The 13,682-nt window shown below is 46.8% G+C and overlaps 1 protein-coding gene across 6 annotated transcripts in view; it reads right to left on the reverse strand.

The window, feature by feature from the left end:
- Window positions 1-2,389: 2,389 nt before the first annotated feature.
- MTMR11 (myotubularin related protein 11) overlaps window positions 2,390-13,682 on the reverse strand; it is a 191,311-nt gene continuing 180,018 nt past the window's right edge. For all 6 annotated transcript variants that reach the window (XM_068253201.1, XM_068253198.1, XM_068253202.1 and 3 more), the window contains one exon: window positions 2,390-5,784. In XM_068253201.1, the coding sequence (XP_068109302.1) occupies window positions 5,632-5,784 (153 nt within the window). In that variant the 3' untranslated portion in view covers window positions 2,390-5,631. The remainder of the gene's footprint in view (window positions 5,785-13,682) is intronic.

Raw genomic sequence — 13,682 nt, forward strand, 5'->3', positions numbered from 1 at the left:
CAGGATGGTGTGTGAGGCAGCAGGGATCAGTGACAGCAGTGCAGGTTGGTACATGAGGCAGCTAGGATCAGTGATAGTGATACAGGACGGTATATGAGGCAGTAAGGGGTCAGTGACAGCAATGTCAGTTGGTACATGAGGCAGTAAGGATCAGTGAAAGCAGTGTCAGTTGGTACATGAGGCAGTAAGGATCAGTGACAGCAGTGCAGGTTGGTACATGAGGCAGTAAGGATCAGTGATGGTGACACAGGACGAACACGCTGAAACCAGAGCAGGAGATTTGGGCACAGCCGGCGGCACCATAGGTCGTAATAGGAATTACGGCTATAGCAGGCACAGGGGTAACGTCAGCGCCGTCAGAAGACGGAGCTGAAGTTACTTTTAAAACATAATAAGCTGGAAGCCGAATTATTTCATTCCCCACTATCCATGGCGGCCTGGAGGGGGAATAGTATTTAATACGGCTGGGACTTGTGCGACAGCAGGATCAGCCATATACCGGCTGTGTCCTGCGCCCAAGTCTCCCGCACCGTTATCTCTCATACGGGACACAGGATGGTATATGAGGTAAGATGGATCAGCAATGACAGTGCATGATGATGCACAAGCCAGTAGTGACCACTGCTGGTGGTACAAGGATGGCATGAGGCAGCAGTAACATATCTGCACCAAACAAACAATTTATTATAAATAGTTAGCTTTAATACATTTTTACTTTACTACAAAATATACACATAATAATCATCCCATGTTAAGTCATTGTACAAATCATTTCCTATTGAAGTGGTCAGTGTACATTTTATGACTGCTTACAGGACATAAAATCATTATCAAACCGATAAAAACATGCAGGATGAAATGAAAGCAGATTTCCAGGCAGACATAAGTAGGCTGCTTCATTTATTAGTCCTTGCTTGGAACTTCTATGCATATTAAATACAAAATAATTGCTTCCAAAGCTGAATCTGCATGGCAGTCACATGACGGCTGCAAGCGGCTGTTTCTGCCTCTGGATAGAGGTTGGCATGTCCTGCAAGCTGCTGTTCCTGGCCCTGGATAGAGGTGGGTGCGTCCTGCAAGCTGCTGTTTCTACCTCTGGATAGAGGTGGGCGTGTCCTGCAAGCTGCTGTTTCTGCCTCTGGATAGAGGTGGGCGTGTCCTGCAAGCTGCTGTTTCTGCCTCTGGTGGGCGTGTCCTGCAATTGCTTTTTATGCCTCTGGATAGAGGTGGGCATGAAGTTGGACCTCTTTTTGTCACATCATGGTTTTGGTAATCAAAGACCAGATGCAGCAGGCAGTCATACGACAGTTTGGATATAAACTTCAAGTACAAATTATGTTTTACATAATGCGCATAGCAGTATCAAGCCAGGGATGAAATCAAATAAAATGAGTTTTCTCATAGAGAAAGGGAATGCCTGTGCTGCCTTTAAATAGTAATTAGAATACTCTTGAACATATAATTTGGCTTCTTAGGGGTGTATGCAATAAACTGAGTTATGCAGAAATAAATGCGTAAAGTCCTACCAAACCATGAGTAGAGTAGAATGCAATGCATTACACTCTACCCTTTACACACGTAATTCTGTAGAATTTACACACATAATTCTGTTTAACGCTAGTGTTGGGCGAACAGTGTTCGCCACTGTTCGGGTTCTGCAGAACATCACCCTGTTCGGGTGATGTTCGAGTTCGGCCGAACACCTAATGGTGTTCGGCCAAACTGTTCGGGTTCGCCCGAACTGCTTAATGGCCGGCCGAACAGGGCCCTGTTCGGCCGAATACGGCCCCCCTGTGGGGTCGCAGGCATAAGGGGGGAGCATGCCCCGAACGCGGGGGGGGGTCGCAAATTCCCCCCACCCCCTCCGCTAGCGCTCCCCCCTCTGCCCGCTTCCCCATAAAAAAAAGTTTAATGCAAGTTAAATAGTACCGGTGGCTGGCAGTGGAGTGAGGAGGAGGAGTCCGAGTAGGAGAGTGACGCGTTGAGGCCGGGCAGCGGGCGGTTCAGCGGTAGTACCCTCGTGGTACTTCCGCCCTTTCTCTGACCTCACGTCCTCTACGTGATGACGCATACGAGGGTACGCGTGACGCGTACCCTCGTATGCAGAGGACGTGAGGTCAGAGAAAGGGCGGAAGTACCACAAGGGTACTACCGCTGAACCGCCCGCTGCCCGGCCTCAACGCGTCACTCTCCTACTCGGACTCCTCCTCCTCACTCCACTGCCAGCCACCGGTACTATTTAACTTGCATTAAACTTTTTTTATGGGGAAGCGGGCAGAGCGCTAGCGGAGGGGGTGGGGGGAATTTCCGACCCCCAGCCCCCCCCCCCGCCGGCGATCGGAGCATGCTCCCCCCTTATGCCTGCGACCCCATAGGGCCCCCAAAATGGGCATGTTCGGGGGTCCCATTGAGTTCGGGGTTCGGGCCGAACATGCCGAACATCTGGCCCATGTTCGGCCTGTTCGGCCCGAACCCGAACATCCAGGTGTTCGCACAACACTGCCGGGTCATCCTCAAGGATATTCTAGGCAGTTGCCTAGGGCTTGGAGAGAGTCTAGGGGCCTGGTGGATGGTTAGTCCAAACCAAATCTTACAGTGGTGGGCAAAAACGACTATCTTGCCTAGGGCCCCATTTAATCTTCATCCATTCCTGCTTAACGCAGTTTATTGCATACACCACTTAGTATCAAGGGTGTTTATTGAATGTATAAAAGCAGTGAGGTTATTTTGGGGAAAAAACTATACATGCCTCGAGAGGGGGAACCCACTGGATCCTGAAGAGGCCTCCCCCATCCTTCTCAGGTAGCCCGATCCAGTCTTGGGACCCACAAAGAGTGGCCTCCCTGTAAACGCATCACCGTCCCGCTCCAAACCTGCGTGGGTCCATGTTACTGCGCCATCACAGTAACAATGACCCGATCTGGCTTTTTCCAAAGAAAGCTGAGCAGGGCGGTGCTAGTGCGCCTTTGCAAGCTCTTTTCGGGGGTCCCAGCACTGGAACAGGGCTGCAGAGGAGCACGGGGGAAGCCTCTTTAGGATCTAGAGGCTTCACCCTCCCCGAGGTATAGTAAGTACCCCCTAGGGGCACTTTTTACACTACAGGCAGACTTTAAAGGGTATCATAACTAAAAGGAATGTGGGGGCAGCCATATTTATTATTTTTTCAAAAAAATATTCTGCTACCTGGCAGCATGCCTAATCTTTTGCCTGCAGACACCTGTCACAAGCATGCAGCCCATAAAGTTACTTATGTTCATACCTATTCTGGGTCAGTGACTACAATCAAAAGATCGGTATTACAGGAAAACAACACTTTAAAAACAGAGTCGACTATGGTGCTTTCCATATTCCTCATATTGACTTCAGGATTCCTTATAATTCAGAATTTTTTAACAATGAATCTACTAAACACTGATTTTAGCTGAAGGTTGATGGATTGAATTAATAGCCGCCTTTTTAAAATGCATGAAAATCCTAGAAAAAGATCCCCCTGACCCTCAGAACCTCCCTTCCTCTATTCCACCTGGGCTCAGACCTTCTTCAGTGGTGTTGACTTATGAAAGGTAGTTGGGCTTCTCTCAATATGGTCAATGTAGAACACACTTTATTCAGACTAGAGTCTTGGGGTGAAGATGAAATCAACCATGCCCGATAAGGATGTTAAGGTTGGAAATTGTCTTCTACAACAGAGGGAGCTATATTGAAAAATGCATCCTTGTTAGATTACCGACAAATTAAAGGACAACTATAAAAAAAAATGTAAAAATTAAAATACATAGACATAAAAAAGTAATTTATAGTGTATTTTACTCTTGGACAAATGTACATTTTAGATGTATGTATTTTAAATAAATGTTTCAGGATAGTTGTCCTGTAAATGCTCTACACTCCCACTGATACTTCACTGATAACGTACCTTTAATCAAAGGACTTTTAACATTTTTAACTTCATAGCAGACTAAGGCTGCCTTCACGTGTATCCCCACAGTTTAAGCCAGGTTTTTGCACACTTTTTTCCTTTTCCGATTCTGTTTTTTGTAATTTTTTTGTGAGCTCTTAATACTGATTTTTGGGTGACCACACTGGTGGGTAAATCATTGGCTGACTCTATCCACCACAGCACTTCTAATATCAGTGCCCTTCAATCCTTTGACTAAACATCTCTCCTTGATGTGTTCCATTGCTAAAGCATCTCTGGAAAATCCACAGGGGCTGATTAATGTGGGCTTCTCCTCCATGTTACTTCACAGAAGACCCCAAACTACAGATTTCCAGTTTTCTGGGACATCATCAATAGTACATATATGTGTGCATGTTATAAGTCTCCAGAAGATATATGTGTAGATGTAGAAAGACAATTCCCACCCACAGCTACATTCTTCTGTAGTATTCCCAAAAACACCAAATACTAGTAAGTCTTTTTAAAATAAGCCTGTTATGTTGCAAAACATGACCAAACTAACAATAATGGCAGTCAACAGGCAAGTTATGGTGCTTATAGCAATCCTAAGATGAAGTTCTAGTTTTCTTGGAAACCCCAGGTGTAGGCAAATTAGGCAGTTGATAGATTTTAACTTTTTACTGCAATAAAGTACCTCGTATGTACAAAACCCACCCAACATAGTCCAGTGCCAAAACCCCAGTGGCGAACAGAAGCCCCCTCTCACTGGACTGATAATAGCTGTGGCCAGGACCTACCACAGTTAACAGGGTCAGGCTTAATGTCAAAGCTGTCAATATGATGGTGTTTATAGCGAGGGCTCTAGATGTGTGCAGGTATTTGAGGGTTACTGAGGGTACCAAAAAGAGCATTATAATTTCAGCACAGTCCCTGTTATACAGAACTCTGTCAAATAACTGGAAGTCTCAACTAACCGGCAGCCAGAGGTGAATAACAGAGACAGTACTTTTACCATTCGAAGAGTTTTGGGAGCAGCAGAAACAACTTACCGATCCTTTGGACGCCGCCTTCTACACTTCCTGTAGCTTCCAGTGGCTTCCCTGCGTCCATGTACCGGTCACATGACATGTCGGGACTCGTACACAGAGGACGCTGGAAAGCCACCTGGAGCTACAGGAAGTTCAGAAGATGGCGCCCGGAGGATCAGTAAGTGGTTTCTGCTGCACGAGGTGGGAGGTTTGTGCTATTTTCGGCCAGTTGGTCAAGCAACCGCAAGCACACATATCTGGTAACAGGCAATCCCTGCCTGTGTCGGATATTGGGGACTTTGCTGTAACATGGTCATATTTTATGATGTAACATATTCACTTTAGTCCTTCTTTAGCCTAAGATAGTGATTAACGCAGAACATTAGGCTGCACAGAAAAGTTAAACATTGTCACAAAGCTCCTTTTTTTGTTTCGATTTTAGTATGTCCGCATACACTTTTATGATTTAGGTTTACATCTTCTCAGCTGCTGCAGACCTGAGTTTATTATACTCAGGAACTGCTGTCTTCCAGTGCTTCCTCCTGCAGTACTCGCTGACTTGTTTAACCACTCCTGTGTCACTTGTAAGTCAAGCTCGCTTGATGTTCAGCTCTGGTGAAAACCATCTGGAGATATCTTGATAAGCATATTGAAGTAATTCTTCATTTGTGTCTTCCATAAGAAGTCCCAGTTAAGCTGTTGCTATCTACGGGAAGATGAGGTGAGGCCATTGGGATGACCAAGATGCCTGAACTTTTGATCTTTGCTGTCTATATAGAGGTTCCTCAGTCTGTTCTCCAGGATCTTCAGCTCCTCAGCTAGGCTGGCTGCTGGTGGGCTGACTGTGGACTCACACTGTTTTGAAAAGAAAAGAAAGAAATTACTACTAGAACATGTAATTTACACACAAATCAGCACACAACATCAATCTACCAGCAACAGAAGAAGGTTGGAGGACACCATGGAACTAAATATAAATTGTTGGTGTCAATGTTTTATTTATTAGTTTGTATAATTTCATAAAAGTTAAAAAATAATTTACCAACGATTCCCATGTTTTCCCTTTAAACAAATGTATCAGCAAAGTGAAGTTTTAATCTTTGAGGTAAAGCAAGTTGCATTAATACAAAATTACCAGTAGAGGGCAGACTAGCACAACACATGCAACAGAGAACCTGAAGAAAAGATCAACCAAAGGACAATTGAGGTCTTGTTCACAGTGGTTACTGTCCATACAACTCTATGGGCCTGTTCACAGTAACATATTGCAATTTTCTAACCTGCTGCATGCAGGCTTTGTTTTAAAGTCTATGGTCAGTCTCTACTGCAGTTCACAGTCATTATAACACGTGAGTTATACAACTGACCACTGTGAACCTAGCCTTAAAGTGTACCTGAAACAGGGGGTTAGAGAGGGGATGGGGGGGTGGGAGATAAGGGATAGAAAAAAAACCTGAGACGGGGAGAGAATTGCAGAGGATCCCATGGGCGCAGGAGGATGGCGAGGGAGCGATCAGCCTGGAGGGGGCTACGGGAAGCCCCAGGTATGGTGTGTATCATTTTCTTTTCTCTCACCATCTCAGGTTTCCTTGAAGTGAGAGCAGGGGCATAACTAAAAATCACAGGGCCCTCCTGCAAAAATGTGCATGCCCCCCTCCCCCCCGGGGCCCGCTCAGGGCCGTTTTGGGGGGCAGTAGGGGTCGCAGCATGAGGAGATAGCATGGCCACACATCGGCGGGGAGGGGGGACACTCCTCCCCTCCCTCACCTCAGACTCTCCCCTCAGCGTGCTCCCCTTTTGCGGTTTATTGCTCGGTCATACAACCTACCATCTAAATGAATTTTACATCCTTTTCTTGTCACTAATACAGCTTTCTTTTGGTGCTATTTGATTGCTGCTGTGATTTTTAGTTTTTATTATATTCGTCAAAAAAGACATGAATTTTTTCAAAAAAATGATTTTTTTAAAGGGACTCCGAGCAGTGCAGAAACTATAGAAAGATGCATATCATTTTAAAGCTCTCTTTCTCCTCTTTCCAATGATATATAACCCGCTGCCCTACGCCTATTAGTTTTCGCTATTTTCGCGATTGAAATTGCCGCGGCCGTGATTTCAATTGCGAAAATAAAGAAAACTAAAAGGCGTAGGGCAACGATTTAGGTGTCGCCAGAAAGAGGAGAAAGAGCGCTTTAAAATGATATCCATCTTCCCATAGTTACATTGTATTATACAGGGCGACTTTTTCTGCTGAATGGACCTGCTGACACTGGGGAAAGTGTCGTCCTGTGTAATACAAGTAACTATGGAAAGATGGATATCATTTTAAAGCTCTCTTTCTCCTCTTTCTGACGACACCTAAATCGTCGCTCTACGCCTTTTGGTTTTCTTTATTTTCGCGATTGAAATCTCGGCCGCAGCAATTTCAATCGCGAAAATAGCGAAAACTAAAAGGCATAGGGCCGCGGTTTATATAGCATTGGAAAGAGGAGAAAGAGAGCTTTAAAATGATATGCATCTTTCCATAGTTTCTGCACTGCTTGGAGTCCCTTTAACTTTCTGTGCTGACATTTTCAAATAAAGTAAAACTTCTATATACATTTTTGTCCAAATGTATTGTGCTACATGTCTTTGATAAAAAAAATCCAATAAGTGTATATTTATTGGTTTGGGTAAAAGTTATAGCCTTTACAAACTATAGTGCAAAAAGTGAATTTTCCCATTTTGAAGCATCTCTGACTTTTCTGAGCACCTGTCAGGTTTCATGAGGTGCTACAATTCCAGGATAGTATAATGACCCCATTTTGGAAAGAAGACATCCCAAAGTATTCACTAAGAGGCATGGTGAGTTCATAGAAGATTTTATTTTTTGTCACAAGTTAGCGGAAAATTACACTTTGTGACAAACAAAATAAATAAAAAAAAGTTTCCATTTCTGCTAACTTGTGACAAACAAAAAAGAAATCTGCCACGAACTCACCATGCTCCTCTCTGAATACTTTGGGATGTCTACTTTCCAAAATGGGGTCATTTGTGGGGTGTGTTTACTGTCCTGGCATTTTGGGGGGTGCTGTAAAGCCTAAAGGTGCTCATAGGACTTTGGGCCCCTTAGCGCACCTAGGCTGCAAAAAAGTGTCACCTGTGGTATCGCCATACTCAGGAGAAATAGTATAATGTGTTTTGGGGTGTATTTTTACACAGACCCATGCTGGGTGGGAGAAATATCTCTGTAAATGAGATTTGTTTTATTTTTTACACATGAGTGCCTTTAGGATTTCACAGGTCATTTTGAGGCATTTGGTTTCTAGACTACGCCTCATGGTTTAGGCCCCCTAAAATGCTAGGGCAGTATAGGAACCCCACAAGTGACCCCATTTTAGAAAGAAGACACCCCAAAGGTATTCCGTTAGTAGTATGGTGAGTTCATAGAAGATTAAATTTTTTGTCACAAGTTAGCGGAAATTGATTTTTATTGTTTTTTTTCACAAAGTGTAATTTTCCACCAACTTGTTTAAAAAAATAAAATCTTCTATGAACTCACCATACACCTAACGGAATACCTTGGGGTGTCTCCTTTCTAAAATGGGGTCACTTGTGGGGTTCCTATACTGCCCTGGCATTTTAAGGGCCCTAAACCGTGAGGAGTAGTCTAGAAACCAAATGCCTCAAAATGGCCTGTGAAATCCTAAAGGTACTCATAGGACGTTGGGCCCATTAGTGCACCTAGGCTGCAAAAAAGTGTCACACATGTGGTATCACCGTACTCAGGAGAAGTCGTATAATGTGTTTTGGGGTGTATTTTTACACATACCCATGCTGGGTGGGAGAAATATCTCTGTAAATGACATTTTTTTTTTTTTTTTTTTACATACAATTGTCCATTTACAGAGATATTTCTCCCACCCAGCATGGGTATGAGTAAAAATACACCCCAAAACACATTATACGACTTCTCCTGAGTACGGCGATACCACATGTGTGACACTTTTTTGCAGCCTAGGTGCGCTAATGGCCCCAACGTCCTATTCACAGGCAGTGCAGTTTCTAGGCTAAAATGCACCCAGGGCGAGGGTGTAAAAATTACGCCCCCCCCCCCAAAGCAAGGTATGGGTGCCCGCAGTGTAGGTTAGCCAGGTCTAGTTGCACTCAGTATAGATTCCCCAAGAATAGGTACCCCAGTATAGGTAGCCAGCTATAGGTCCCCCCAGTATAGGTAGCCAGGCATAGGTGAGCCAGTATAGTTGCTCCTGGTATAGGTTAGCCAGGTAGGTGCCTCCAGTATAGATAGCCAGTATAGTTGCCCACAGTATAGGTTAGATAGGCAGGCGTCCCCGGTATAAATTAGATAGTTAGGTGCCCCCAGTACAGGTTAGCTAGGTGGGTGCCTCTAATATAGGAAGCCAGAATAGTTGCCCCCCGCATAGGTTAGATAGGTAGATGCCCCCAGTATAGGTTAGTTAGGTAGGTGCCTCCAATATAGGTAGCCAGTATAGTTGTCACCTGTATAGACTAGCTAGGTAGGTAGGTGCCCCCAATACAGGTTACATAAGTTAATGCTCCCACTATAGGTTAGATAGGAAGGTGCCCCCCAGTATAGGTTAGGAAGGTGCCCCCCAGTATAGGTTAGATAGGTAGCTGCCCCCCAGTATAGGATAGGTAGGTGCCCCCCAGTATAGGTTAGATAGGTAGCTGCCCCCTAGTATAGGTTAGATTAGGTAGCTGCCCCCTCAGTATAGGTTAGATTAGGTAGCTGCCCCCCAGGTTAGATAGGTAGCTGCCCCCCAGTATAGGTTAGATAGGTAGCTGCCCCCAGTATAGGTTAGATAGGTAGCTGCCAGCCAGTATAGGTTAGATAGGTAGCTGCCCCCCAGTATAGGTTAGATAGGTAGGTGCCCCCCAGTATAGGTTAGATAGGTAGGTGCCCCCCACTATAGGTTAGATAGGTAGGTGCCCCCCACTATAGGTTAGATTAGGTAGCTGCCCCCTCAGTATAGGTTAGATTAGGTAGCTGCCACCCAGTATAGGTTAGATTAGGTAGGTGCCCCCCAGTATAGGTTAGATAGGTAGGTGCCCCCAGTATAGGTTAGATAGGTAGGTGCCCCCCCAGTATAGGTTAGATAGGTAGGTGCCCCCCAGTGTAGGTTAGATTAGGTAGCTGCCCCCTCAGTATAGGTTAGATTAGGTAGCTGCCCCCTCAGTATAGGTTAGATTAGGTAGCTGCCACCCAGTATAGGTTAGATTAGGTAGGTGCCCCCCAGTATAGGTTAGATTAGGTAGGTTCCCCCCAGTATAGGTTAGATAGGTAGGTGCCCCCAGTATAGGTTAGATAGGTAGGTGCCCCCCAGTATAGGTTAGATAGGTAGGTGCCCCCAGTATAGGTTAGATTAGGTAGCTGCCCCCTCAGTATAGGTTAGATTAGGTAGCTGCCACCCAGTATAGGTTAGATTAGGTAGGTGCCCCCCAGTATAGGTTAGATAGGTAGGTGCCCCCTCAGTATAGGTTAGATTAGGTAGCTGCCACCCAGTATAGGTTAGATTAGGTAGGTGCCCCCCAGTATAGGTTAGATAGGTAGGTGCCCCCAGTATAGGTTAGATAGGTAGGTGCCCCCCAGTATAGGTTAGATAGGTAGGTGCCCCCCAGTATAGGTTAGATTAGGTAGCTGCCCCCTCAGTATAGGTTAGATTAGGTAGCTGCCCCCTCAGTATAGGTTAGATTAGGTAGCTGCCACCCAGTATAGGTTAGATTAGGTAGGTGCCCCCCAGTATAGGTTAGATTAGGTAGGTGCCCCCCAGTATAGGTTAGATTAGGTAGGTGCCCCCCAGTATAGGTTAGATAGGTAGGTGCCCCCAGTATAGGTTAGATAGGTAGGTGCCCCCCAGTATAGGTTAGATAGGTAGGTGCCCCTCAGTATAGGTTAGATTAGGTAGCTGCCCCCTCAGTATAGGTTAGATTAGGTAGCTGCCCCCCAGTATAGGTTAGATTAGGTAGCTGCCCCCCAGTATAGGTTAGATTAGGTAGGTGCCCCCCAGTATAGGTTAGATTAGGTAGGTGCCCCCCAGGATAGGTTAGATAGGTAGCTGCCCCAGTATAGGTTAGGTAGGTGCCCCCCATGATGGAGGGGGGTGCCGCAGCCGCGGGGAGGGCAGCCCGACCTCTCCCTCCCTCTCCCCGGGCCGCCCTCCATGCGATCCCCCCTCGGACGGAGTGCAGAGTAATGTGCAGGGAAGCGCTATAGAAAACTACTCACCTCGCTGGCTCCAAGCGCTGCTCTCTCGCCGCCAGTCTCATCTCTGCCTACACGCTGATACACACACACGCTGCTAAACAGGAAGCAGCGTGTGTGTGTATCAGCGTGTAGGCAGAGAGAGGAGACTGGCGGCGAGAGAGCAGCGCTTGGAGCAAGCGAGGTGAGTAGTTTTCTATAGCGCTTCCCTGCGCATTACTCTGCAGTCCGTCCGAGGGGGGATCGCATGGAGGGCGGCCCGGGGAGAGGGAGGGAGAGGGAGGGCTGCCCTCCCCGCGGCTGCGGCTCCCATATCCATCACAGCGCCCCCCTCCCAGCAGCGCCCCGGGCGGCGGCATGCCCCGCACGGCCGTAGAAACGTTCACAGGTCATTTTGAGGCATCACATGCCCATGTTCTCTGCTGCCATGTCCAGGTCACGATTTCAGAACATCCTGCACTTCCTGCACTTCAGTGCCAATACAACCTGTCATCTAAGAGGCCACCCTGCTTATGACCGGTTCCACAAAATTCGGCCCCTCATAGACCACCTGTCATCAAAATTTGCAGATGCTTACACCCCTGAACAGTCATTTTGAGGCATTTGGTTTCCAGACTACTCCTCATGGTTTAGGGCCCCTAAAATGCCAGGGCAGTATAGGAACCCTACAAGTGACCCCATTTTAGAAAGAAGATACCCCAAGGTATGCCGTTAGGAGTATGGTGAGTTCATAGAAGATTTTATTTTTGTCACGAGTTGGTGGAAAATGACACTTTGTGAAAAAAAAAAACAATAAAAATCAATTTCCGCTAACTTGTGACAAAAAATAAAATATTCTATGAACTCACCATACACCTAACGGAATTTTTGGGGGTATCTTCTTTCTAAAATGGGGTCACTTGTGGGGTTCCTATACTGCCCTGGCATTTTAGGGGTCCAAAACCGTGAGGAGTAGTCTGGAAACCAAATGCCTCAAAATGACTGTTCAAGGGTGTGAGCATCTGCAAATTTTGATGACAGGTGGTCTATGAGGGGCCGAATTTTGTGTAACCGGTCATAAGCAGGGTGGCCTCTTAGATGACAGGTTGTATTGGCACTGAAGTGCAGGATGTTCTGAAATCGTGACCTGGACATGGCAGCAGAGAACATGGGCATGTGATGTATTGGGTGCTTAGACCAATAAGACCGCAATACATTCTTTTTAACTAGACCCATGTTAAGTAGAAGGCCCCAAAAAAATGTTACGTTCAGAAAATTGGAGTGGCTTCCACCGAAAAGGCTGGGCATAGTAGCTTCTTGGATTGGCGGTTGCGTATTGTGTGGCATAACGGTTGGTTTCAGCCACAATTAAGTCGTACCAGCAGTGATCAGAGAAAAAAATTCTGTCACTGCGGTGGGGCGGGTGAGGGTTTGGTCGGGTGATCAGAAGCCCGCAGGGGGCAGATTAGAACCTGATCTGATGAATAGCAATGCTAGGGGGTGACAGGTGGTGACAGGAGGTGATTTATGGGTGTCTCAGGGGGTAATTAGAGTGGAGAATAGATGCAATCAATGCACTGGGGAGGTGATCGGAAGGGGGTCTGAGGGGGATCTGAGGGTTTGGCCGAGTGATCAGGAGCCCACACGGAGCAAATTAGGGCCTGATCTGATGGGTAGGTGTGCTAGGGGGTGACAGGTGGTGACAGGAAGTGATTGATGGGTGTCTCAGGGTGTGAATAGAGGGGGGAATAGATGCAAGCAATGCACTGGGGAGGTGATCGGAAGGGGGTCTGAGGGCGATCTGAGGGTGTGGGCGGGTCATTGGGTGCCTGCAAGGGGCAGATGAGGGTCTGATCTGATGGGTATGATGGGTAGCAGCGACAGGTGGTGACAGGGGGCGATTGATGGGTGATCAGTGGGTGATTAGAGGGGAGAACAGATGGTGACAGGAAGTGATTGATGGGTGTCTCAGGGTGTGAATAGAGGGGGGAATAGATGCAAGCAATGCACTGGGGAGGTGATCAGAGGGGGTCTGGTGGCTATCTGAGGGTGTGCGCGGGTGATTGGGTGCCTGCAAGGGGCAGATTAGGGTCTGATCTGATGGGTAGCAGTGACAGGGGGTGATTGATAGGTGATCAGTAGGTGATTACAGAGGAGAATATATGCAAGCAATGCACTGGTGAGTTGATCAGAGGAGGTCTGGGGGGCTATTTGAGGCTGTGGGCGGGTGATTGGGTGCCCACAAGGGGCAGATTAGGGTCTGATCTGATGGGTAGCAGTGACAGGTGGTGACGGGTGATTGATAGGTGATCAGTAGGTGATTACAGAGGAGAATATATGCAAGCAATGCACTAGCGAGTTGATCAGAGGGGGTCTGGGGGGCTATCTGAGGCAGTGGGCGGGTGATTGGGTGCCCGCAAGGGGCAGATTAGGACCTGATCTGATAGGTAGCAGTGACAGGTGGTGACGGGGTGATTGATAGGTGATCAGTAGGTGATTACAAGGGAGAATATATGCAAGCAGTGCACTGACGAATTGATCAGGGGGGGTCTGG

Source organism: Hyperolius riggenbachi, chromosome 9 (assembly GCF_040937935.1).
Source record: "Hyperolius riggenbachi isolate aHypRig1 chromosome 9, aHypRig1.pri, whole genome shotgun sequence".
NCBI classification, from domain to species: Eukaryota; Metazoa; Chordata; class Amphibia; order Anura; family Hyperoliidae; genus Hyperolius; species Hyperolius riggenbachi.